This window comes from Oncorhynchus tshawytscha, linkage group LG12 (assembly GCF_018296145.1).
Source record: "Oncorhynchus tshawytscha isolate Ot180627B linkage group LG12, Otsh_v2.0, whole genome shotgun sequence".
Taxonomy (NCBI): Eukaryota; Metazoa; Chordata; class Actinopteri; order Salmoniformes; family Salmonidae; genus Oncorhynchus; species Oncorhynchus tshawytscha.
The window spans coordinates 25,319,053-25,346,590 of record NC_056440.1 but is presented as its reverse complement, the minus strand read 5'-3'; the positions used below and the strand labels follow the sequence as shown (position 1 = coordinate 25,346,590).

The 27,538-nt window shown below is 43.6% G+C and overlaps 2 protein-coding genes across 12 annotated transcripts in view; one reads left to right on the top strand and one right to left on the bottom strand.

Moving 5' to 3' along the window:
• Positions 1-12,334, bottom strand: part of LOC112262786 (protein unc-45 homolog B) — a 37,781-nt gene extending 25,447 nt beyond the window's left edge. For 5 of the 7 annotated variants that reach the window (XM_042331481.1, XM_042331482.1, XM_042331483.1 and 2 more), the window contains exons 1-15: positions 10,908-11,038; positions 9,956-10,126; positions 9,792-9,828; positions 9,449-9,624; positions 9,221-9,310; positions 8,904-9,071; positions 8,535-8,700; positions 8,157-8,327; positions 7,774-7,945; positions 7,221-7,521; positions 6,952-7,046; positions 2,398-2,539; positions 2,127-2,267; positions 1,761-1,888; positions 270-336 (exon numbers count right to left, since the gene is read on the bottom strand). In XM_042331481.1, coding sequence (XP_042187415.1) covers positions 270-336; positions 1,761-1,888; positions 2,127-2,267; positions 2,398-2,539; positions 6,952-7,046; positions 7,221-7,521; positions 7,774-7,945; positions 8,157-8,327; positions 8,535-8,700; positions 8,904-9,071; positions 9,221-9,310; positions 9,449-9,624; positions 9,792-9,828; positions 9,956-10,126 — 2,025 coding nt within the window. In that variant the 5' untranslated portion in view covers positions 10,908-11,038. Of the gene's footprint in view, positions 1-269; positions 337-1,760; positions 1,889-2,126; positions 2,268-2,397; positions 2,540-6,951; positions 7,047-7,220; positions 7,522-7,773; positions 7,946-8,156; positions 8,328-8,534; positions 8,701-8,903; positions 9,072-9,220; positions 9,311-9,448; positions 9,625-9,791; positions 9,829-9,955; positions 10,127-10,617; positions 10,685-10,907; positions 11,039-12,312 lie in introns of those variants that run through there. The other 2 variants (XM_042331485.1, XM_024438547.2) reach the window with 2 other exon arrangements.
• The window catches only part of LOC112263935 (phosphatidylinositol 4-phosphate 5-kinase type-1 beta), a 70,968-nt gene continuing 55,468 nt past the window's right edge, over positions 12,039-27,538 (top strand). For 3 of the 5 annotated variants that reach the window (XM_042331486.1, XM_042331490.1, XM_042331488.1), the window contains exon 1: positions 12,040-12,266. The gene's annotated coding sequence lies outside the window, so the exon portion shown is untranslated. Of the gene's footprint in view, positions 12,267-12,450; positions 12,515-27,538 lie in introns of all 5 variants that reach the window. The other 2 variants (XM_042331489.1, XM_042331491.1) reach the window with 2 other exon arrangements.

Below are 27,538 nucleotides of genomic sequence, written 5' to 3'. Positions count from 1 at the left end.
AAAACATGAAGTGCCTGCTGCACTCCAGGACTGCCTACCCCTGCTCTAGCCTGTATTCACCTATGGTTGGCCAGACACTACTTGACTGATCCATGCTCAAACCACAGTTTAGTTTTAACTATGACACCTCATAGTTGTTTTGAAAAGATAACGTTTTCTCTATAGAGTCAGAAAACTACTGGTTAAAAAAAGGTAATAAATCAAATGCAAATTTAGACTGTGTTATAGATTATACTAGAATGGAAAATATTGTTATGTCTGTCACTCACCTTGCCCCCTCCATGGGCGCAAATAGTGCCACGGTCTTTGGGATCATCTGCCAAGGCAAGGAACACCCTGCAAATCAAAGCAAATACCAATTATTTCAATCTCATTTGTTCTGCAGTATTGCTAATTGCATGTACTGACTGGATAAATATGAGTATTTTATTAGGATCCCCATTATCTGTTGCTGAAGCAGCAGCTACTCTTCCTGGGGTGCACACAAAACATGACATAATACAGAACATTAATAGACAAGAACAGCTCAAGGACAGAACTACACACATTTAAAATAAGAACAATAGAACCAAAAAAAGTCCTGCTGACACAACACAGATACATGAATTATTACATTTCCAATCTCATATATTCCATTCACATTCAGTAGCATCTATCAGTTACACGCATACATACATCAGTACATATGCATATACACTGAGTATACAAAACGTAAAGAATACCTGCTCTTTCCATGACATAGACTGACCAGGTGAATCCAGGTGAAAACTATGATCCCTTATTGATGTCACTTGTTAAATCCGCTTCAATCAGTGTAGATGAAGGAGAGGAGACGGGTTAAAGAACGATTTTTAAGCCTTGAGACAATTGTCCCCAGTCCACCTGGCCGTGCTGCTGCTCCAGTTTCAACTGTTCTGCCTTATTATTATTCGACCATGCTGGTCATTTATGAACATTTGAACATCTTGGCCATGTTCTGTTAAAATCTCCACCCGGCACAGCCAGAAGAGGACTGGCCACCCCACATATGCTCTCTCTAATTCTCTCTTTCTTTCTCTCTCTCGGAGGACCTGAGCCCTAGGACCATGCCCCAGGACTACCTGACATGATGACTCCTTGCTGTCCCCAGTCCACCCAATCTCCACCCAGCACAGCCAGAAGAGGACTGGCCACCCCACATAGCCTGGTTCCTCTCTAGGTTTCTTCCTAGGTTTTGGCCTTTCTAGGGAGTTTTTCCTAGCCACTGTGCTTCTACACCTGCATTGCTTGCTGTTGGGGGTTTTAGGCCGGGTTTCTGTACAGCACTTTGAGATATCAGCTGATGTACGAAGGGCTATATAAATACATTTGATTTGATTTGATTTGAATTGAGACATGGATTGTGTATGTGTGCCATCCGGAGGGAGAATGGGCAAGACAAATGATTTAAGTGCCTTGAACTGTGTATGGTAGTAGTGCCAGGCGCACCAGTTTGTGTCAAGAACTGCAACGCTGCTGGGTTTTTCACGCTCAACAATTTCCTGTGTGTATCAAGAATGGTCCACCACCAAAGGACATCCAGCCAACTTGACACAACTGTGGGAAGCATTGGAGTGAACATGGGCCAGTATCCCTGTGAAACGCTTTGAGGCTATTCTGAGGGCAAAAGGATATGCAACTCAATATTAGGAAGTTGTTCCTAATGTTTAGTATACTCAGTTTATAAGAATGTCTGTGACATAGCTAAATGCTCGAGCCTAGTACAGTTCCAGGTTGCTCACCTTGCCAGCATCTCTTTGGTCTGGTCAGTCAGGAGAACGTTGTCAGCTTTCACCATGACAGTGAGAGCTGAGATGACCCCTCCCTTTAGCATCCTCTTCACTCTCTTCTGGATGAAATCTTTCTTGTCCTAAGGGCAGAGAAGTGTGTGTATTGTCAGCACCTCCCACAGATAATATACAGTACCTAGGGCCTCACAATAAAAAATATAACTTTTCTTACAGTAGAGAGCAGCATAGTCACATTTATATATACTTTATGCTAGTTAAGTTAACAGTGCTTATTCTGTCCTGACATAAGGATGACTTGTTGTACAGTTCTGCCCACCAGACAGACAGAGGGAGGCCTGTGTCTTTCTCTTATCTTACCTTGGGGTGCTGCTCAGGGACGTGCTGCTTGGAGAACTTGGCCAGCTGAACCAGCTCAGGCATGATGTCTTTCTTCTCATAGCTGTTGGTGCAGTTGACCAGGGTACAGGCCACAGCATACAGGATGGTCTTATCTTTAGACTGTGTCACAGGGAAACAGGGAATAGTGAAGTTTAATCCTCTCCTCCAGGTCGCATATGTAATGCCACTATGCTCATGTTATGTGCTATGAGTGGTGTCTATCCTCTGTCTTCAATAATACAGTACCTACCTTGGCCAGGTCAAACATGGCTTTCATGGCAGGATCGTCCTCAACAAAGTCATCTTTTACATCAGCGTCTTGGGTTAAGTAGGCCAAACCTTCTATAGCCCACTTCCTGGTCCTCGTGTCCATGGCAGAGTTACACAACCACCTGACACACACAGGAAGAGTGTTAACAGGGAACAGGGCTAACAGGAAATGGTCCGCCATCTTGGGATTATGATCATGGGAAGCTATTTCAAAATCACTCTGAGGGAATATAATGAACATAAGGTTACAGCTCTGTACACAATCTATTACTCCTGATATTGTTAGTCCATAATACTTTTGAAAAAGAGCCTGTGATGGACTGTCTATCTATTAATACTTCAATGAGCATTAACACCAAAAAGTTACACAACAGCTACAGTTGCAAGAAAAAGTATGTGAACCCTTTGGAATTACCTGGATTTCTGCATAAATTGGTCATAAAATTTGATCTGATCTTCATCTAAGTCACAACAATAGAGAAACACAGGGTGCTTAAATTAATAACACACACGTTATTGTATTTTTTTGTCTATATTGAATACATAATTTAAACATTCACAGTGTAGGTTGGAAAAATTATGTGAACCCCTAGGCTAATGACTTCTCCAAAAGCTAATTGGAGTCAGGAGTCAGCTAACCTGGAGTCCAATCAATGAGACGAGATTGGAGATGGTTAGAGCTGCCCTGCCCTATAAAAAAACACTCACAACAGTTTAGTTTGCTATTCAGAAGAAGCATTGCCTGATGTGACCATGCCTCGAACAAAAGAGATCGCAGAAGACCTAAGATTAAGAATTGTTGACTTGCATAAAGCTGGAGAGGGTTACAAAACTATCTCTAAAAGCCTTGATGTTCATCAGTCCACAGTAAGACAAATTGTCTATAAATGGAAAACATTCAGCACTGTTGCTATTCTCCCTAGGAGTGGCCGACCTGCAAAGATGACTGCAAGAGCACAGCGCAGAATGATCAATGAGGTTAAGAAGAATCCTAGAGTGTCAGTTAAAGATTTACAGAAATCTCTGGAATATGCTAACATCTCTGACGGGTCTACGATACGTAAAACACTAAACAAGAACGGTGTTCATGGGAAGACACCACGGAAGAAGCCACTGCTGTCCAAAAAAACATTGCTGCATGTCTGAAGTTCGCAAAAGAGCACCTGTATGTTCCACAACGCTACTGGCAAAATATTATGTCGACAGATTAAACTAAAGTTGAGTTGTTTGGAAGGAACACACAACACTATGTGTGGAGAGAAAAAAAGGCACAGCACACCAACATCAACCTCATCCCAACTGTAAAGTATGGTGGAGTGAGCATCATGGTTTGGGGCTGCTTTGCTGCCTCAGGGCCTTGACAGCTTGCTATCAATGACGGAAAAATAAATTCACAAGTTTATCAAGACATTTTGCAGGAGAATGTTAGGCTATCTGCCCGCCAATTGAAGCTCAACAGAAGTTGAGTGATGCAACAAGACGACAACCTAACACACAGAAGTAAATTAACAACAGAATGGCTTCAACAGAAGAAAATTCACAGTCTGAAGTAGAGGTCGACCGATTAATCGGGATGGCCGATTTCAAGTTTTCATACCAATCGGTATTTTTGGACACCGATTGGCCGATTTTATTATTTAAATTTTGTATTTTTTAAAACACCTTTATTTAACTAGGCAAGTCGGTTAAAAACACATTCTTATTTTCAATGACGGCCTAGGAACGGTGGGTTAACTGCCTTGTTCAGGGGCAGAACGACAGATTTTTACCTGGTCAGCTCGGGGATTCGTTTTTGCAACCTTCTGGTTACTAGTCCATCGCTCTAACCACCTGCCTTACATTGCACTCCACGAGGAGCAGGCTGACTACCTGTTACGCGAGGGCAGCAAGAAGCCAAGGTAAGTTGCTAGCTAGCATTAAATATATCTTATAACAAACAATCAACCTTGACATAATCACTAGTTAACTACACATGGTTGATATTTCTAGCTTATCCTGCGTTGCATATAATCGATGCGGTGCCTGTTAATTTCTCATCGAATCACAGCCTACTTCGTCAAACGGGTGATGATTTAACAAGCTAATTTGTGAAAAAAGCACTGTCGTTGCACCAATGTACCTAACCATAAACATCAATGCCTTTCTTTAAAATCAATAGACAAGTATATATTTTTAAACCTGCATATTTAGTTAATATTGCCTGCTAACATGAATTTCTTATAACTAGGGAAATTGTCACTTCTCTTGCGTTCCGTGCAAGCAGTCAGGGTATATGCAGCAGTTTGGGCCGCCTGGCTCATTGCGAACTGTGTGAAGTACATTTATTCCTAACAAAGACCGTAATTAATTTGCCAGAATTGTACATAATTATTACATAACATTGAAGGTTGTACAATGTAACAGCAAAATTTAGACGTAGGGATGCCATCCGTTAGATAAAATACGGAACGGTTCCGTAATTCACTGAAAGAATAAACATTTTGTTTTCGAAATGATAGTTTCCGTAATCGACCATATTAATGACCAAAGGCTCTTATTTCTGTGTTATTATGTTATAATTAAGTCTATGATTTGATAGAGCAGTCTGACTGAGCGGTGGTAGGCAGCAGCAGGCTCGTAAGCATTCATTCAAACAGCACTTTTGTGCGTTTGCCAGCAGCTCGCTGTTTGACTTCAAGCCTATCAACTCTCGAGATTAGGCTGGTGTAACCGATGTGTATTGGCTAGCTAGTTAGCGGGTTGCACGCTAATAGTGTTTCAAACGTCACTCGCTCTGAGACTTGGAGTAGGTCCCCTTGCTCTGCAAGGGCCACGCCTTTTGTGGAGCGATGGGTAACGATGCTTCGAGGGTGGCTGTTGTCGTTGTGTTCCTGGTTCGAGCCCAGGTAGGGGCGAGGAGAGGGACGGAAGCTATACTGTTACACTGGCAATACTAAAGGGCCTATAAGAACATCCAATAGTCAAAGGTTAATGAAGTACAAATGGTATAGAGAGATATAGTCCTATAATAACTACAACCTAAAACTTCTTACCTGGGAATATTGAAGACTCGTTAAATGTTAAAAGGAACCACCAGCTTTCATATGTTCTCATGCTCTGAGCAAGGAACTTAAACGTTAGCTTTTTTACATGGCACATATTGCACTTTTACTTTCTTCTCCAACACTTTGTTTTTGCATTATTTAAACCAAATTGAACATGTTTCATTATTTATTTGAGGCTAAATTTATTTTATTGATCTATTATATTAAGTTAAAATAAGTGTTCATTCAGTATTGTTGTAATTGTCATTATTACAAATACATTTTTAAAAACCGGCCGATATTAATCGGTATCGGCTTTTTTTGGTCTTCCAATAAACGGCATCAGGTTTTTTTTTTTGACCTTCCAATAATCGGTTTCGGCTTTTTTTGGTCTTCCAATAATCGGCATCTGTCACGCCCTGGTCAAAGTATATGGTGTTTGTCTTTATTTATTTGGTCAGGCCAGGGTGTGGCATGGGTTTTTGTATGTGGTGTGTATGTATTGGGATTGTGGCTTAGTGGGGTGTTCTAGTTAAGTCTATGGCTGTCTGAAGTGGTTCTCAATCAGAGGCAGGTGTTTATCGTTGTCTCTGATTGGGAACCATATTTAGGCAGCCATATTCTTTGAGTGTTTCGTGGGTGATTGTCCTTAGTGTCGTTGTTCCTGTCTTTGTTAGTGTTCACAAGTATAGGCTGTTTCGGTTTTCGTTACGTTCTTTGTTTTTGTAGTGTTTGTATTGATTCGTGTTTTACGTTTGTTTATTAAACATGGATCGCAATCTACACGCCGCATTTTGGTCCGACTCTCCTTCACCACAAGAGAACCGATACAGCATCAGCTTCTTTTTTTTTTGGCTTTCCAATAATCGGCTGCGGTTTTTTTGGTCTTCCGATAATCGGCGTGGATTTTTTTGGTCTTACAATAATCGGCAGCGGCTTTTTTTGGGGGGGTCTTACAATAATCGGTATTGGCTTTTTGGGGGCTTCCAATAATTGGTATCGACTTTTTTTGGTCCTCCAATAATCGGTATCTGTTGAAAAATCATAATCGGTCGACCTCTAGTCTGGAGTAGCCCAGTCAGTCCTGAACTCAACCCGATTGAGATGCTGTGGCATGACCTCAAGACAGCGGTTCACACCAGACATCCCAAGAATATTGCTGAACTGAAACAGTTTCTTTTTAAAGAGCAATGGTCAAAATTCCTCCTGATCTTTGTGCAGGTCTGATCCACTACAGAAAACTTTTGGTTGAGGTTATTGCTGCCAAAGGAGGGTCAACCAGTTATTAAATCCAAGGGTTCACATACTTTTTCCACCCTACACTGTGAATGTTTACTCAGTGTTAATAAAATACATAACTGTTTGTGTTATTAGTTTAAGCAGACTGTTTGTCTAATGTTGTGACTTAGATGACATTTTATGACCAATTTATGCAGAAATCCAGGTAATTCCAAAGGGTTCATTTACTTCTTCTTGCCACTGTACATAATCAGAGACACAAAACCACTTACTTCCTACACTGCTTGGCCAGTTTCTCAGTGGAGCCTTCAGCAAACTGCCTCATACTATAGTCATCTCCACCTGCTGAGCCTAGCTTACACAGACCCTGGGGAAAGGGACCCACACACACACAATATTGAGTTCATGAACTTGTAAGGTTGGATAAATCTGAAGAGTCCCTGTAATGCTTTCAAACATGAACTATCAATGAACCCCTAAAAAATAAAAATGTCCATTCTATTCCATCTTTCCATAGTATGGAAATCTAAAGCTCGCTCACCACCAGCGCACGGATTTTGATCTTATCGTTCTTCGTCTTCTTGTAGATGTCTTTGAGCAGTGACACGCCGTTGGTGATGATGAAGGAGGCGCGGCTCATCTTGGTCGAGGAGTGGATCAGCGCTTCCACGGCGACCATCTGGTCCACCTCACGCTCGGAGCCGCACAGCGCCACCATCATCTCCATGATGCCCTGGCGACCCACCAGCTGGTTGCCCACCTCGAAGGGGCCCTGCAGCAGGCCTGACAGAGCATTGATGGCGTGGATGTTCCTGTCCATGTCGTTGGGGTCAAACTTGCCTCTGTGGAACGGGACATGGTCAGGTGGAGCGGGGTTAAGGAATAGATGAGGGAGGAGGTCAGGGATAAATGTTAGTCTGTTAATTTAGTACTTATCCCCACCACCAACTCTGTGGTGCTGTTAGATACTTTGCCTGTTGTAACATTACTCATGATGTATGCATGCATCACATATCGCTTAATGTCTGTATGATGTTATTGTCATTAGATATGGCACTTGTACGTTGCTGTTATGTTACTAATTTGTAACTCACTTGATGTACTCGTCACAGACTTCCCTATAGTTGTCTCTCTCGGGGTCGCAGCGCAGGTCGTCCCAGAGCTTGTCGAGGAGCACGCTGGCGATGAGCTGAGTGTTCTCTGTCATGGGCAGCTGGTCTGGGAGATCAGGTATCTGGCCACACACCTTCAGGATCTTCTTCAGACCTGGGGGGGTTCACAAAGCAAGATGAATGGCAACTTTACTACATTAAGTTGTTACTCTCAGTACTACATTTTTTTTTGTTCAATACAAACCATAAAATAATGTTTATCAAGAACAAGACATAAACCCACAACTGACATAAACAGAGAATAACTATATCATAGGCCTACTTAGTGTCACAGATCATGGTCAAAGCTACAGTAACCCACTCACCGTGGTCGATCGTAAAGAGGCTCTTGGAGTGGTCAGGGTCTTTCTTGTCCTTGCGAGGCACGTTTCTGGTCAGCAGGTTCAGGGCCTGGTCTCTGCCATGTCCTGAAACCTTCTTACTGGCAACCATCTCCAGCAGGGCCATCAGGATGCTCTTCAAGTCCTTGCTTGCATCTGCAGGGGAGCATAGAAAGTGTCAGACCCGTTTTATAAAACACAAACAAGATTAGAATGACGAGACCTTCAAAATCAGTTTATATAGCTGATGATGCTATTCAGAGGCATTTCAAGTTTGGTAAAAAGCATTACATAAATGTATATACATTTAGGGCTTTTGAGTGAAACTGCTTAGGAAATCAGGAATGTGAGTGGATGTCTCACCCAAAACCAGGGCTTCCTCCTTCCCATAAAACCTCCGGTCTCCTCCAGTGAGGGAGTCATTGATGCACTGAAACAGGTCACAGGTTGCCAAGGCAATGTCCTCGTTGTCGACGGCCATGATGCTGCACAACTTGTCTATGCCCACCAGGTGGATAATGGCCATGGCCTGTTCAGAGACAAACATACAGGTCAACTGAGTGTCCAAAAGGGAACTATTAATAGACATTACAATAGCAACTTTGAAAATGATCCATATCTGGCTGGAAGGACCAGGAGTTGTGAGGATCAGAAGTACTTGAGGTTTGGCTCCCCATTTATCCCCTTCTCACAGAACCTATAATGCACCTCTCTGTCTTCCCTGCCCCTCACCCGAGCTTTGTGTCCAGTGCACATTCCAGCGAAGGTGCGGATAGCGGCCAGGACCATCTCTACTTTTCCGGTCTCAAGCAAATCCAGTAGCAGAGGCACTCCATTGTTCTGGAAGATTCTCTCTGCGCCAGCTTCTTCTCTGGCCAGAACCACCAGGTTGTTAGCAGCCTACATGGGAAGAAAATATTATTCATATTGCCATTAAAGTTACACACATTGCATTTGATATCAGACTTTAAAAATATTAAAGACCACAGCATCATGCTTAGTACAGGTTGAATCAATGGAACTGATTTCTACTATGGTGTCATACAAACCATTTCCTTCTTGTCCTTGTCCATCTCCTCATCAAGCAGAATGTCAAACATGTTCTGAACCCGTGAGTCTGTGGAGAATGTTGTCTTCAGCTGTAGACAGAGAGCGAGAGAGAAGTATCAGATGTGTTTTTTATGTCTAGTTCATAAGTCAATAAAATATTATAATCACATAGTCATCTGTAAGTAAACCAATGGATTGTGTCTAAACTGTCCCAGAGGGTAGCAGACCTTGGCTTGGATCTCAGCCCCCAGCCTCCTGAGGGTCTCCAGGAAGGTCTTGTTTTTGGGCTCGATGGTGGAACACCTCTGAACATCTTTAAAGGCCATGTCCAGCTTGCCCAGCTTCTCCAGAGCCTGGCAGCGCCGGAACAGGGCTTTGACGTCTGCTGCATCCACGTCAATGGCTGTCGGAGAGCAGAGAAGTATACAAGTGTCTGGGTTGAAGTGAAAATATCACTGTGGCATGAGCATAATACATTATTTGTCATGTGACAGTGAGTGAGCAAAAACCATAACTGGCTGTGTTTTGATTCTTGTTTATGTACTAAACATTTGGTAGACTGTACCGTACCTTTGGAGGCATCGGAGGCTGCATTGGTGTAGCTTTCCTGAGAAGGAAAAAGAGTTAAAAAACATCAGAGGATCAGGAAATCACACCCAGGGATAATTATGAATAATTATAAAACTATTCAAATTTTGCTTGATGAAGGCTTGTGGTTTAGGTGAGGTGTTTACCTTTTTCAGAAAACAGGCTGATCGGTTCCTGTAGACAACGGCGAGAACCTTTTTCTCCGTGCACAACTTGATGGCTTTAGTGTAACACTCAATGGCCTTGTCGACCTCACCGGCTTGGAAATGCTTGTTCCCCTCATCTTTGAACTGGATTGGATCTGCCATCTCACCCATCTGGTAAGGAGAGGAGAAGTTGTAGCTCAAAATCCTAAATATCTTGGTTAGAATTCAGTTGGATTTTTTTACTTCAGGTTTCAGTGTCACTGGTACTTACAAAGTAAACAGCACATGTTTCTGGAATATTCCATTACTCTTCTAACACTATACATTGAACATGTACAGTGGCTATATATACTTAATAACACATTAATGAACTTTAGAACAGATTGCAGCCCATTCTAAATCTGGAAGAATAATAATGTTACCAAATATAACCCTGTTTCTGGTAGATTGTTTAACTTTACAACCACTTAAAGGAAACAAGTCAAGAACAATGCCAGCTAAAACATGATAATTTTGACAAGGTTTCCATTCATTGTGAATTAAACATATTAACAGCATGACTCAAACTTTAAGTAAGCATGAGCGATGTACCACATTTCCTAAAAATGACAAACAAATGACAGAAAATATAACATTCTATGAAAAACTGTTAGTCTTCTTACCATTTTCACTATATTGTCTCCTTCTGACCCGAGTCCCCTTTAGCAAATGGCCCTGCACATGTAATCTCTAACTTGAAATGGCCTCCCCTCATGCCTTATTTGGGCATCATTCTGCACCCCAGTGGGGGCCTTACCACTGATACAACCATCCTAATGGACAGACAGCTCTCTGCCACTCCTGATAGACAATCACCATGCCCCTCTCCCCTGGCCTGAGAGCCCCTGGCAGAAAGCATGTCACTCAAGACCTTGTACACTCAAGATATGTGTTCCTTAGAGCCATACGGTACCTTTAGGATTGTGTGATTGTGTCGTCTCCTCTCTTCTCTTCTCTTCCCTTGCTTGGGTTGTCTAGTTCTAGCTTCACTGCCTGATTGTTGCGCTGTCAACTTTTTTTGTAGTAATGCAACTCCCCCTCCGTCACAATTTATATTTATACTGAATCTCAATGAGGTGGGCCAGAACCAAGGTGGATATATTTTAAATAAGGGATGGGGGTCTACTCTCCACAGAACAGACACTTGTTGGGAGAACTCTACACTGAATTCCCACATTTAGCATTGGTTTGGGTTTGTTACAATGTCTCATTGCTTTTATGACAACATTCCAATGGAGAATATTTAGAATAACTGCATAGTAGTTCCTCTTTTTGTTCTCTATTTGTACATAATGACATAGGTAACCCCCTTGAATCATGGTCTGTTCCTGATATGGTCTATTTAAGGAAAAGGTTCGATGACAGCTGAGAACTCACCAGCAAATGCATCTACAGCTCTAGTGAAGCATGGGGCGGGTTGGGTGGAGTAGGGGGGTATGGCAGCCAATGACAGCTGTAGGAACACACAGAATGACCTGGCAGCTTCTAGAAAGAGAGAACTCTCTCTCGTGTGTGAGAGGTATTTTCTACAACTTTCTGGATCTACTTGAAGGTAAACTCCAGTCCTGACCGATGTATATAGAGTTGTTTCATGTAGAATATCGAAGGGGAAAAATAGAAAGACTGTGTATAGGCTCATCTGTCATTAAAAAATACACATCCCTTTGTTTTTGATAAACAGCAGGCAGATGTCAACAACAAGCAACTGTCTCCCCCTCAGAGTCTGGTTCTTCTAAAGTTTTCTTCTGACCTAGGGAGTTTTTCCTCGTCAACTGTGCCTATGCATATTCTCTGTGGGTTTTAGTTGGGTTATGGAAATGACAGCCATTGAATTGTACAACTTTGTTAGCAGACAAATGTAACAGACGTTCTCAGCCACTAAAAGGCGTTATTTGCCATAATAAATGCACCGTACTGCAAGTGGCAGATCAGTGGTGAAAATCAAATATTTTGCAGCCTAACATTACCATAACTGCCCTGTAGATGGCTAGCTGATTCTAGTTCTGCATTACAGCAGAGTAGGTTGTTGGTGCACAATGTCTGGTTATGCTGAGAGGCAGAGAATGAGACATGTGTAACCAAGCCTACCCCTCTCTGTCAGTAGGCTACAGCATAAACTAGGTTACACAGGGAGCCGCACTCACAATTGCTCGCTCGCTCTCTCGTAAATATTGCTACCCGGGACTGGAATACTCCCTGTAATCCCACAGAAAGATAAAATCAACGTCAATCAATCGGTGTACTTCGCTTCACAAACGAGGGCGAACAGCTGGTAAGATTGAGGTGTTATTCATGATAACGAGAATTCTGATATTTACCTGTCCATTGAGCTATCGATTTGAAATTGACAATATTGGTCAGATGACATGGGGATGACGTTTCAGCAATTGCTTGGCGAAGGTGTTTTTCTCAGTCGAAGAATCTGTCAGACTAATTTGTATTAATATTAATTACAGAATAGGCTGCCACCTCACGTCAAGAGCTGGCAGTAAACCTTGCCAGACTGCAGCTGTATTCAAGGTAATCGGGGTGCACCGAAGTGTTTGCTTGTGCAGGCTATTGGTAATTAGGTTTTCTGGTGTTGTGTTCTTATCAACATCCTCGCCCTATTTTGAGAAACACAGTTTATTCAGGAAAGTGAAACTACGTAATATTGCGGGGAAGTGGCATCTAGCTTGGGGTTAACTTGAAATATTGTGAGTTTGCGACATGAAAGTGGTCAGTTCTTGAACACAGTGCAGTTGACAATTTACCATTGGTGATAAATTGGCTAGACTGGTGCAATTCCACGGTTAAAGTGACGCTAACAGAATGACAGCACAAACCATCATTTTACCCAACTTTCCTTCTACACTAATTCTGCAAGTAAATGTGTTTCTGTAAACGTTTCCATGGAAATGGTTCAAAGTAGTCATTGTGCAATGTACATAGAGTTGCATGGTTTGTTTAACTTTGTAATAATTGTTTTTTGTTTGACATACATTTTAAAGTAAAAAAATATGAGTCTCAGCAACACTCTTAACATGGAATTGCCTGCCTCTTATTGATGATCACAGGGTTTGTGCTCAATAGCCCATTCCTGTTGTTGATTTCTGGAAAATAAGCCGACCAATTATTTTATCAACATTGGCTGGGTTGGAGACCTTTCTCATTGTTCCAAGGACAAGGACTCTGAGAAGCTTGGGGCATTTCAACACCTGGCGTCCTCGGACACACACACACTTAGTCTTGTTTAACTAATCTTGTAGCGACAAACAATTGATTCCCATTCAAAATCTTATTTTTCCTAACCCCTAGACCTTACCCTAACCTTAACCCTAAAACCTTAACCTTAAATCTAACTTTTAACCCCTAAGCCTAACACTAATTGTAACCTTAACTCTAAACCCCCTAGAAATAGGCTTTTTCCTCGTGGGGACTAACTAAAGGTCCCCAGTTGGTCAAATGTTTGTTTGTTTACTATTCTTGTGAAGAGTTCACACACACTGCTGTGAAATACTTAGTAGGTCACCTCTATGATGTGATGTGTTTTATTTACAGTAGGCTATTGAACTTGAACAACAGGGAACTTTTTGTTACACACAACTCCTTTTTTATTTCTCTGAAAATAATCATCACAGAATTTGAGCAATGCCCGTTCTTTTACTACCGGATTCAATTTCATTTCAAAGGGTCCGTACCGAAAAATGAAAAAACATTGCACACAATGTTTTCTATGTAACATCCAAAATGCAAAAGGCTACTGAAAAACTGTCCTATTACTAACTCTATCAAAGCTGTTATTAACAGCTATTCTAGATTATATACAGTAGCTAGTTACTTTACTGTTGTGTGCTCATTGAGCCAGCATCTCAGTATAAATGTTGGTGTAGTGTTGAGGTGTGTGTTTGACAAACTGTGAGGTTGGCTGCTGCTATGGGCGCCAGTCTAATTTCTTCAATGTTTGTTGCTTAGCCCATTGCAACCGCAGTTTCTTGTTTTTTCTGAAAGAAGTGGAACTCTGTTAGGTCGTCGGCTGCCATACCCCATTTGTGTCAAGGTACAACGAGTTATGCATTCTTTTATGTGTCTTTGGGCACCAATGTTGTACTGGACAGACAGTTGACTATGTAGCCTGTCTGTTGCTATGCACAATTCGTGTCAGCCTCCTTTGTCCTCTTTTATCAATGACCCGTTTTCGACCAGTGGCCTGCCGTTGGCTGGAAGTCCTTTGGGTGGTGCACCATTCTTGATACATAGGGGAAACTGTTGATCATGAAAAACCCAGCAGCTTTGCAGTTGTTGACACACTCAAACCGGTGCGCCTGGCACCTACTACCATATCTCGTTTAAAGGCACTGAAATATTTTGTCTTCCCATTTACCCTCTGAGTGGCATACATACATAAATACATACATACACAGATCTGTACACACAGAGGATGTGATCATGCTGTAGGAAGGTTAACTGGAAGACTGTGCAAGACAAGGGCTTCGATTCAGCCCTCAAGGAAGCAGACACGACCACATAGACATGTTGGTCTCTTTGTTGTGGGCATAGTGTTGGGAACATAAACAGCTCAACAGGGTGTTGTTTCCTCTACGGGTTTCTTCTAGTCAACAGTGAACTACCTGGAATCCATGTCTCCAGCAACCGTGTGTGATTGGTGGGGGTTAAACCCGGGTCAACTGCATACCACTAGACGACTAGGCTTTAGCTCAGCGGGCTAGCAATTAGCTCAAGGAGCGAAAACCAGTCTTCAGGTCTCAGGCAAGATTACTCATCACACAGGCCTGATTTACCGTTCCACATTCATTACATGAGGCTAGGTTAAAATAAACAGTGTCGGGAGATGTTTTCCACAAATTGGATGTCTTAGAACTCATCTGGTTTAAGCAGGTTTGTTGAACAAGCTCTGTCCATTAGCTCAGCGTTTTGCATAGCCCACCCAAAACATCTTGTCACCAGTTTTGCAAACACAATCATTCTGCCCCTCTCATCATAGACACCTTAAACTGCTTTGGAACAGTCACAAGGTGTCATGGAGAAAAATGGATTTATTATGGAAACCTTACACTGCAAAACTAATGCGGCGTCATGGAGAAAATTGGGTCCATGAGTCCTGATGAGCTTCCTGTTTCCTGCTGATTTGACTGTGAGGTGGAGTTGGTCAGCTCAAGGTTAGTGTGCCACTGTGAGTTTGAATGGGAAAGCAGCTCATGCAAATCTTGTCCCCTACGACAAATTATCGCCAAAGCAACACCCGTGTGCCGTCTGGTTCTGTCCCTGTCCTCATTCTGACAGAAGGCTTGTCATAGCAGAGTCAGGCCTCCCTGAGACATTATGTCATATTTTCCAGCTGGAAAGGGACTGGAGTGGCATGTACGTGTTCCCACAGACTCATATGACTTGTTCTGTCTGACCTTGGCCCCAGCTCAATTGCTACCATTCAGTGCATTCGGAAAGTATTCAGACCCCTTCCTTTTTCCACATTTTGTTACATAACAGCCTTATTCTAAAATGGATTAAATAAATGTTTTGCTTTGTCAATCTACACACAATACCTCATAATGAAAATGTGAAATCAGGTTTTTAGACATTTTTGCAAATGTATAAAGAATATAAAACATACCTTATTTACATAAGTAGTTAGACCCTTTGCTATGATACTTGAAATTGAGCTCAGGTGCGTCCTATTTCCATTCATCACCCTTGAGATGTTTCTACAACTTGATTGGAGTCCATCTGTGCTAAATTCAATTGATTGGCCATGATTTGGAAAGGCACACATCTGTCTATATAAGGTCACATAGTTGACCGTGCATGTCAGAGAAAAGACCAAGCCATGAGGTCGGAGGAATTGTCCATAGAGCTCCGAGACAGGATTGTGTCGGCACAGATCTGGGAAAGGTTACCAAAAAAATGTATGCAGCATCGAAGGTCCCCAAGAACACAGTGGCCTCCATTCTTACATGGAAGAAGTTTTGAACCACCAAGACACTTCCCAGAGCTGGCTGCCCGGCCAAACTGAGCAATCAGGGGAGAAGGGCCTTGGTCAGGGAGGTGACCAAGAACCCGATAGTCACTCTGACAGAGCTGCAAAGTTCCTCTGTTGAGATGGTTGCCTTTCTGGTAGGTTCTCCCATCTCTGCAGCACTCCACCAATCAGGCCTTTATGGTAGAGTGGCCAGATAGAAGCCACTCCTCAGTAAAAGGAATATGACAGCCCACTTGGAGTTTGCCAAAAGGCACCTAAAGGACTCTCAGACCATGAGAAACAATATTCTCTGGTGTGATGAAACTAAGATTGAACTCTTTGGCTTGAATGCTAAGCATCATGTCTAGAAGAAACCTGGCACTATCCCTACGGTGAAGCATGGTGGTGGCAGCATCATGCTGTGGGGATGTTTTTAAGGGGCAGGGACTGGGAGAATAGTCAGGATCAAAGGAAAGATGAACGGTGCAATGTACAGAGAGATTCTTGATGAAAGCCTGCTCCAGAGCGCTCAGACTGGGGCGAAGGTTTACCTTCCAACAGGACAATGACCCTAAGCACACACAGTCAAGACAACACAGGAGTGCTTCGGGACAAGTCTCTAAATGTCCTTGAGTGGCCCGGACTTGAACCCGATCAAACATTTCTGGAGAGACCTGAAAATAGCTATGCAGCGACACTCCCCATCCAACCTGGCAGAGCTTCAGAGGATCTGCAGAGAAGAATGGGAGAAACTCCCCAAATACAGGTGTGCCAAGCTTGTAGCGTCATATCCAAGACCCTAGGCTGTAATCACTGCCAAAGGAGCTTCAACAAAGTACTGAGTAAAGGGTCTGAATACTTATGTAAATGTGATATTTCAGTTTTTTCACTTTGCCATTATGGGGTATTGTGTGTAGATTAATGAGAAGAAAAAAAGCTATTTCATTTTAGAATAAGGCTGTAACAAAATGTGGGAAAAGTAATGGGTCTGAAATCTTTCCGAATGCACTGTATGGCAATGGTCTATTTGCATATAGGCCTACTGCAGCTCTGATTGGTTATGACGCAACGGTTTGTGTAGAGTATGAGTCGTGCCTGTCAATGCAATAGAATCCTACTTTGCGTTCTGCCCAACGAAGTCTCTGGCACAGTTTGAACTTCATTCAACTGTCTAGTTTTCTATCTCGTGCTTCTCTCTGCGCGCTGATATTTCAAATGTGCGGCGTGTGCAGCTTAGAGGGAACATTTAGTTGTAATAGGCATGAGAGATCCAAAGACTATTCTTACTTTGGCGAGTGACTGGTCTGAATTCTGCCTGTATGCAGGAAGAATAAGTGGACAGTTACAATCAATAAAATGTTTCTGCAATCCGCAGCCTTAAGGGTTTGAGCGTACTCCTGGGTCAGAGAGCATCGTTAGACAGTCACACTGTACTACCTCATACTGGAGGACTGATGGATAGATAGGACCATAATAGCAGTGATGTGAGTCTCATTTGAAACACGATTACATAACACAAGGGGACACAGAAGGTCTCCGCACTTTATTTCAGCACTTTAAACCACTGCTGTCTGTGACACTTACTATCTGACTGGCTTGCTGGCTGGCTGACTGACTGACTGGGGTGCCTTGTCCTTATGTGGCAGTTGAAGAAGTGGAACATTGGCTTTAGATGTCCTGGTACAGAGCTAGCAGTGTTGAGTTTTTATAATGAAATCTTGCACTTTGCTCCTGACTGTTTTTGTGTTTTGTGTGACCCTTCTTCATATCAGTCATCCTCCCTCTGAGCTGTTTTTCTTTTTTTCATTTAATCTTCTTTTCTGCCTTCTGTGCATTTGAACATTAACTTAACTTATCAGTGGTGCACCACAAGGTTTATACACTATATACAAAAATATGTGGACACCCCTTCAAATTAATGGATTTGGGTATTTCAGCCACACCTGTTGCTGACAGCTGTGTAAAATTGAGCACACAGCCATGCAATCTCCATAGACAAACATTGGCAGTAGAATGGCCTTACTGAAGAGCTCAGTAACTTCCAATGTGGCACCGCCGTAGGTGGAATCCTATCTAACAAGTCAGTTCGTAAAATGTCTGCCCTGTTAGAGCTGCCCCGGTCAACTGTAAGTGCTGTTATTGTGAAGTGGAAATGTTTTGGAGCAACAACGGCTCAGCCACAAAGTGGTAGGCAACACATGCTCACAGAAGGTGAGTGCTGAAGCGTGTAGCGCATAAAAATCGTCTGTCCTCGAATGCAACACTCACTACCGAGTTCCAAACTTCCTCTGGAAGCAACGTCAGCACAATAACTGTTCATCGGGAGCTTCAGGAAATGGGTTTCCAAGCATAAGATCACCATGTGCAATGCCAAGCGTCGGCTGGAGTGGTGTCAGTTTTGCCGCCGTTGGACTCTGGAGCACTGGAAATGCATTTTCTGGAGTGATGAATCACGCTTCACCATCTGGCAGTCCGATGAACAAATCTGGGTTTGGCGGATGCCAGGAGAACGCTACCTGCCCGACTGCATAGTGCCAACTGTAAAGTTTGGTGGAGGAGGAATAATGGTCTAGAGCTGTTTTTCATTCTTTGGGCTAGCCCCTTAGTTCCAGTGAAGGGAAATCTTAACGCTACAGCATACAATGACATAAGTGGAGGGTCTTCAGAGAAGGAAGGGGAGGACTATCTTCCTCAGTGAAACACACAAAAAAAATCCTTTATAAGATCAAAAATATACTAAATGTAATTGATTAAAACACATTATTTTGCAATGAAGGTAACCATGGTGTAGCCAGAGGATGGCTAGCTTCCGTCCTCCTCTGGGTACATTGACTTCAATACAAAACCTAGAAGGTTCATGGTTCTCACCCTCTTCCATAGACTTGTACAGAATTTATTGCAACTTCCGGAGGACGTCCTCCAACCAATCAGCGCTCTTGCAGCATGAACTGACGTTTTGTCCACTCAATCAAAGGATCAAAGAATGAAGCTAGTACTGAAAGCATAAGCTACAGCTAGCTAGCAGTGCAGTGCATAAAATGTGGTGAGTAGTTGACTCAGAGAGAGAGAGAGACAATAGTTTAACAGTTTTGAACAAATTAATTTCTTCCAAAATGACCCTTTGCAAGATAGTGTCATTTATTTTCAGTTTCACTTACTCAGCTAGCAAATGGGGCTAGCTAGTTTAGCCTACTCAAACACCCTGCTCAAACAAAGAGATGCTATGTTAGCTAACTGGCTATGACTATCCAACACAACACTGGAACTCAAGGTAAGTCAAGGTAAGCTTTTGGTTTTGACTCATTTATTGCCACCGGGGCTGCCGGTGTAAGTGCTAAACTGCTTACTGACTGTACACTGTAATGTTACTGCATGATTGTAGCAGGTTTACTAACCCATTAGTTTTATTAGCTATTTTGACTATGGCATTACTTTAGGTAATATGGTGACAACGATGTAGGCTGTGTGTAGAGGTTATGATACGGTTTGGAAAGTTTTTTTCACCTGGTCACATACAGCTGAATTGTTGTGCATTGAAGTCCACAAGCAAAGGGAAAAGGTGAGAGGAGGAGCGTGCATAGATGCAAGAAGGAATACAATGTGGCTGCTATGAAAGTGAACTGTGTTTGTGTGATAATGGGTGTATTCATTCTGCCGATTCTGTTAAAACGTTTCTTAAACGGAAGCAAACAGAACCATATGGGGATAAACATACCTGAATTTGTCCAATAGAAACATTTGTTTGCCACTGTTGGACTAATGATTACACCCTACATCAGCTAGATGCAGGCAAGAGTGTGCAAGGCGGTACTGAATGTGTTACTGTCTGTCCATGTCTCACTGTGTCACCTCAAATGTGTCTCTCGACCTATGTTGTAAACTTTAATTCATAGGCTAAGTTGTAGCAAACTCATGATGGGTATAGGGAACATTTGAGTATCATGTAGTAGCCTAAACCTATCGCTGTTACATTGAACTGGGTGAATTGAATATGAATAACAGTCATCCAATATGCTGTCATAGAAATAAGGCCATGCTCATGAAAAATTGTCCTCCCTCATCTTAAACGGCACTGACCACCACTGAATGACATTCTAGACGATTCTGTGCTTCCAACTTTGTGGCAACAGTTTGGGGAAGGTCCTTTACTTTTTCAGCATGACAATACCCCCGTGCACAGTTGTGTATTTGGGCAGTTGCACAGTAACGGACTTGCGCTGAGATTTAAAATGTATGCCAAAACAAAAACCTTTTATGTAAAAGTTTAACAAACCATACAACTCTATGCACAAGGTGTCACACCCTGACCATAGTTTACTTTGTATATTTCTATGTTTTGGTTGGTCAGGGTGTGAGCTGAGTGGGCATTCTATGTTTCATGTCTAGTTTGTCTATTTCTACGTCTGGCCTGATATGGTTCTCAATCAGAGGCAGGTGTTAGTCATTGTCTCTGATTGGGAACCATATTTAGGTAGCCTGGGTTTCACTGTGTGTTTGTGGGTGATTGTTCCTGTCTCTGTGTTTTCACCAGATAGGGCTGTTTCGGTTTTCGTTACGTTTCCACGTTTGTTGTTTTTTTTGTAGTTTTTGTATTGATTCGTGTTTTACGTTTGTTGATTAAACATGGATCACAATCTACACGCCGCATTTTGGTCCGACTCTCCTTCACCAAAAGAGAACCGTTACAGAATCACCCACCGCAACGGGACATAAGGCGTGTCAACAGGCAGGAGCCACAGGAGAAGCAACAAAGGCAGCAACAGCGGCGCAATGAGGATTGGACATGGGACGATATATTGGATGGCAAGGGTTGCTATACATGGGAGGAGATCCTGGCGGGAAGGGATCGCCTTCCATGGGAACAGGTGGAGGCAGCGAGGAGAGCAGAGGCAGCCGGAGAGAGGAGCCGGCGATATGAGGGAACACGGTTGGCATGGAAGCCCGAGAGTCAGCCCCAAAATTTCTTGGGGGGCTCACAGGGAGTAAGGCTACGCCAGGTAGGAGACCTGCGCAAACTCCCTGTGCTTACCGGGGGGCTAGAGAGACCGGGCAGGCACCGTGTTATGCAGTGGTGCGCACGGTGTCCCCAGTGCGGGTGCATAGCCCGGTACGGTATATTCCAGCTCCTCGTATCGGCCGGGCTAGAGTGGGCATCGAGCCAGGTAAGGTTGGGCAGGCTCGGTGCTCAAGAGCTCCAGTGCGCCTGCACGGTCCGGTCTATCCAGTACCACCTCCACACCCCAGCCCTCCAGTAGCAGCTCCCCGCACCAGGCTTCCTGTGCGTGTCCTCGGTCCAGTACCAGCACCACGCATCAGGCCTACAGTGCGCCTCGCCTCTCCAACGCTGTCGGAGTCTCCCGCCTCTCCAGCGCTGTCGGAGCCTTTCTCCTCTCCTGCGCTGCCGGAGTCTCCCGCCTGTTCAGCGCAGCTAGAGCCTTCTTCCTCTACAGCGCTGATGGAGTCTCCTGCCTGTTCAGCGCAGCCAGAGCTGCCAGCCTGCATGGAGCAGCCAGAGCTGCCGGTCTGCATGAAGCAGCCAGAGCTGTCAGTCTGCATGAAGCAGCCAGAGCTGTCAGTCTGCATGAAGCTGCCAGTCTGCAAGGAGCTGCCAGTCTGCAAGGAGCTGCCAGTCTGCAAGGAGCTGCCAGTCTGCAAGGAGCTGCCAGTCTGCACGGAGCCGCCAGAGCTGTCAGTCTGTAAGAAGCTGCAGAGCTGTCAGCCTACATGGAGCAGCCAGAGACGCCAGTCAGCGTGGAGCAGCCAGAGCCGCCAGTCAGCATGGAGCAGCCAGATCTTTCAGTCTGCCAGGTTCCGACAGTCAGCCAGACTCTTCCGGATCCGCCAGTCGGCCAGACTCTTCCGGATCCGCCAGTCGGCCAGACTCTTCCGGATCCGCCAGTCGGCCAGACTCTTCCGGATCGCCAGTCGGCCAGACTCTTCCGGATCGCCAGTCGGCCAGACTCTTCCGGATCCGCCAGTCGGCCAGACTCTTCCGGATCCGCCAGTCGGCCAGGATCTGCCGGATCCGCCAGTCGGCCAGGATCTGCCGGATCCGCCAGTCGGCCAGGATCTGCCGGATCCGCCAGTCGGCCAGGATCTGCCGGATCCGCCAGTCGGCCAGGATCTGCCGGATCCGCCAGTCGGCCAGGATCTGCCGGATCCGCCAGTCGGCCAGGATCTGCCGGATCCGCCAGTCGGCCAGGATCTGCCGGATCCGCCAGTCGGCCAGGATCTGCCGGATCCGCCAGTCGGCCAGGATCTGCCGGATCCGCCAGTCGGTCAGGATCTGCCAGTCGGCCAGGATCTGCCAGATCCGCCATTCGGCCAGGATCTGCCAGGATCTGCCAGATCCGCCATTCGGCCAGGATCTGCCAGTCGGCCAGGATCTGCCAGATCCGCCATTCGGCCAGGATCTGCCAGTCGGCCAGGATCTGCCAGATCCGCCATTCGGCCAGGATCTGCCAGTCGGCCAGGATCTGCCAGCCAGCCAGGATCTGGTAGATCCATCAACCTGCCTGAGCTTCCTCTCACTCCCGAGCTTCCTCTCACTCCCGAGCTTCCTCTCACTCCCAAGCTTCCCCTCTGTCCCGAGCTGCCCCTCTGTCCCGTGTTATTAAGTAGGGTTGCCGTGGCTAGGAGGTCACGGAAGCGGACAAGGTGGAGGAAGACTACGGTGAAGTGGGGGCCACGTCCAGCACCAGAGCCGCCACCGCGGACAGATGCCCACCCAGACCCTCCCCTATAGGTTCAGGTTTTGCGGCCGGAGTCCGCACCTTGGGGGGGGGAGGGGTACTGTCACACTCTGACCATAGTTTACTTTGTATATTTCTATGTTTTGGTTGGTCAGGGTGTGAGCTGAGTGGGCATTCTATGTTTCATGTCTAGTTTGTCTATTTCTATGTCTGGCCTGATATGGTTCTCAATCAGAGGCAGGTGTTAGTCATTGTCTCTGATTGGGAACCATATTTAGGTAGCCTGGGTTTCACTGTGTGTTTGTGGGTGATTGTTCCTGTCTCTGTGTTTTCACCAGATAGGGCTGTTTCGGTTTTCGTTACGTTTCCACGTTTGTTGTTTTTTTTGTAGTTTTTGTATTGATTCGTGTTTTACGTTTGTTGATTAAACATGGATCGCAATCTACACGCCGCATTTTGGTCCGACTCTCCTTCACCAAAAGAGAACCGTTACACAAGGACTACATTAAACTATTTACACTGAAATTTTTACAAGAACGCAAACACTGGAAGAACTGCAAAGTTTGGTATCAGAATTTGTCAAATCTCCCTCCGTTTATGTGAGCATGTTTTCCAAAAACCCTTAAATATTTGTTCCGAATTAACGTGAAAAGATGTTTGAAGAAAGAATGGGGTGTCAGCTATGACATGACACGTTGAGTTTTGAAACAATCTCTTTTGGTTATTGAACTACAGTAAGTGGATTTGCACCCGGTAACAGAATTGTGAAATTTCATGATGGGTCTGTACGACACAGAAATACATAATTATGGATACGAATGCCAGTCTCTTCATGGTGATGGGTACACACCAATATCTTCCTTTGCATATTTGGGTATTATGCTAAGCACTAGCTATTATTTAAATGAGCTCCGCCACCAAACAAGACCAAATTTGGTTGGACTGGACCAAATCTTAACCAATCATAGATGTCCAAACTTGTGAAACATAGACATCTAAGTACAGCTCAGTAGAGTGTAGTACATTATAGTATACTCAACTCTAGTGTGCTCAACTGTGTACTGTACTGAACTCTATTTTACTGTACAGTACATGACTGTACTGAGCTATAATCTACATTTTATTTACTGTAATGTAATATATATACTGTGCTTTCCAAACTTGTGAAACAAAGACCTCTATCATTGGTTCAGATTTGGTCCGGACCGAAACAAATCTCAACCAATCATGGACAACTATGTTTGACCCAAATGAAGGCTGGTCCAGACATCTGTGGATGTTGAAATCAAGGCCAGAGCGGACTGAACAAATTTCAACTACTTTTCAACGTCCAGTAACGTCCGGTGTCGGTCGGTGCTTAGTGGGTGAGGATGACGGTTACAGTGAATGGAAAGAGTGGGGGCTGATGGGTAGGTGACAGTAAGAGACGGAAGAGGTGACATTAATTTCAGAGAGCGGGTGGGAGGGCTTGTCCAGACTTTTCAAACTTTTGCTTTGACCACCAGATGACAGAAAGAAAACAGTTATCAGCTTAACTGATTTGGGAACAGAATTTTGAGTTAAATCACTCAAACAAAATTGATAGGTCTACCTTTGTTTGTTACTTCTGTGGACTTTCATTATCCTCCTTACTCAAATTTAGAAAATACCTTAAAGATATGTGGGTTTTTGGTAAAGGAATTACAAGGCAATGTTTCTTAGACTTACAGAAGCCAGAACAAATTATACTAAACTAAAAATGTGTTGATATTAGTTGGCAGGGGGCTTTACTTCTATATTATTGTGTTTTGATGTATTTCTAATACCTTTTAAGACTTTCTCTGGTTGATGTTTTCTAAGACCCATTTTCCATCTGTTTGACCAGAAATCAAAGCCTTTGCGTATTCTAGAAAAATGCATATATGCCTTAATTTCCAAAAAATGTAGACTCCTACAGTGGCTTATGAAAGTATTCACCCGCCTTGGCATTTTTCCTATTTTGTTGCCTTACAACCTGGAATTAAAAAGATTTTGGGGGGGGTTTGTATTATTTTATTTACACAACATGCCTCCACTTTGAAGATACAACATATGTTGTATTGTGAAACAAACAAGAAATAACACAAAAAAACAGAACTTGAGCGTGCATAACTATTCACCCCTGCTAAGTCAATACTTTGTAGAGCCACCTTTTGCAGCAATTACAGCTGCAAGTCTCTTGGGGTTTGTCTCTATAAGCTTGGCACATCTAGCCACTGGGATTTTTGCCCATTCTTCAAGGCAAAACTGCTCCAGCTCCTTCAAGTTGGATGGGTTCCGCTGGTGTAGAGCAATCTTTAAGTCATACCACAGATTCTCAATTGGATTGAGGTCTGGGCTTTGACTAGGCCATTTCAAGACATTTAAATGTTTCCCCTTAAACCACTCGAGTGTTGCTTTAGCAGTATGCTTATGGTTATTGCCCTGCTGGAAGGTTAACCTCCGTCCCAGTCTCAAATCTCTGGAAGAATGAAACAGGTTTCCCTCAAGAATTTCCCTGTATTTAGCGTCATCTTCATTCCTTCAATTCTGACCAGTTTCCCAGTCCCTGCCAATGAAAAACATCCGCACGGCATGATGCTACCACCACTTTGCTTCACTGTGGGGATGGTTTTCTCGGGGTGATGGGGTGTTGGGTTTGCTCCAGACATAGCGTTTTCCTTGATGACCAAAAAGCTCAATTTTAGTCTCATCTGACCAGAGTACCTTCTTCCATATGTTTGGGGAGTCTCCCTCATGCCTTTAGGTGAACACCAAATGTGTGTGCTTATTTTTTTCCTTAAGCAATGGCTTTTTTTCTGGCCACACTTCCGTAAATCCCAGCTATGTGGAGTGTACTGCTTAAAGTGGTCCTATGGGCAGATACCCCAGTCTCCACTGTGGAACTTTGCAGCTCCTTCAGGATTATCTTTGGTCTCTTTGTTGCCTCTCTGATTAATGCCCTCCTTGCCTGGACCTTGAGTTTTGGTGGGCGGCCCTCTCTTGGCAGGTTTGTTGTGGTGCCATATTCTTTCAATAAAAAAATATTTAATGGTGCTCCGTGGGATGTTTTTTAAGTTTCTGATATTTTTTATAATCCAACCCTGATCTGTACTTCTCCACAACTTATCCTGTTTGGAGAGCTCCTTGGTCTTCATGGTGCCTCTTGCTTAGTGGTGTTGCAGACTCTGGAGCCTTTCAGAACAGATATACTGAGATCATGTGACACTTAGATTGCACACAGTTGGACTTTATTTAACTAATTATGTGACTTCATGCACAACTTTTCAGTTTGTTTGTTTTGATTTTATTTTTTGAAACAAGTTATTTTTTTCACTTCACCAATTTGGACTATTTTGTGTATGTCCATTACATGAAATCCAAATAAAAATCGATTTGAATTGCAGGTTGTAATGCAGCAAAATAGGAAAAACCGCCAAGTGGGTTGAATACTTTTGCAAGGCACAGTAGCTTTCATTTGATCTGCTCCTCTGAACTTCCCATGTTGGTTCTCATGGGCCCTTTTACATGGAACTATCCCTAGTCATATCTCCCTTGGCTCAGCTATGTTTCTCTGCTTCATTAAAACTTTGTTTCTCAGCATCTGTTTGACATGACCGTAATGAAAGCTAAAGGAATGTGCAATGGCTGCAATTGGCCTTGCAGTTCACAGTAAATATACATGTACAGTACATACAGTATATGCAATAGGCAGTTCTTTCCTCTGAGCTCAGTTGAAGTGCCGCTGTGGAGGTTTGAAACCTCTACCCATAATCCTGTGTTTACATGTTCTATGAATCAGTGGATCTGAGAAATAGAGCAACTCTAAAGTAGTCCTTTAACGTACATGTTACATCTAATTGGTGTTTCTCTAGGAAATGCATATTATGTACTTGGAAATTAAATGAATTTGAAAGTCTTGGGTTTGATGTGGTCCAATAAGATCCAAGTTAGATCTGATGGCCACAATGGGCTTAATAAACTGTTGAATACCTCTGAACAACCATTTAAAAAGCTGTTCTCAGAACACCACAACATCACAGGAAGCATGTATACTCAGGGGAAGTGTTTCAGTCAAAACATTGTTTAAATGTGCTCTGGTTTGTTGAGGAAAGAGAACACATCACTAGGAAAGTCAACTTCAAAACATTATGTAGTTTTATTGGGATTAGCAGCTGTGGTTTGTAAGTAAGGAATCTACATGTTTCTGAAATGACTGACTTCCCCTTAAACATGTATTACTGTACATTTTTTGGGATTCTTTCACAGCAAGTTCTCCATAGCTCTGATTCAACATGTGGCATTCACTCTCATTGGCAACACTAAGGAAATGTGTTTATCACTGAGGAGAGCCTAATGTGAGGGACTGTTTAAAAACTCTGCATCCTCTTGGTTGTATAACAGCAGCTGAATCTAGATGGAGAAATGCCCTTTTTCATCTGTTTCATCTTAATGACTTATCTCCCTTTCCCGGCCCCACAGTTTCTTTGGCAGCCTTTGAGATGGTTCAAACTTCCTAAGAAGGCCACCAGAGCTACATAGGCATAGGCTATCAAATCATCAGATATTGGCTGGTGTTTGATTCTCTGCCCAGGAATTGGTTCGTTGTTATTTGACTCTTGGGATTCCAATTGACTGTAGCTGTAGGTCATGTTATTGTTGTTGTTGTTGTTGTTTTGGTTCTGCTGAGCTCCCACTCTCCCTCTTCTCTGTCCTGGCAAGGGAAAGACTAGGAGAGGCCCACAATGAGGCCTGGATAGAGAGACTGAAAGGAAGACTGATGAAGAGAGGGAGAATAGGAGAACGAGTGAAAGAAAGACATGTTGTGAGAGTGCATGAGGAAAGGGTGAGGCTAGGAGGTAGAGGGAGTGTGTGTGTGTGTGTGTGTGTGTGTGTGTG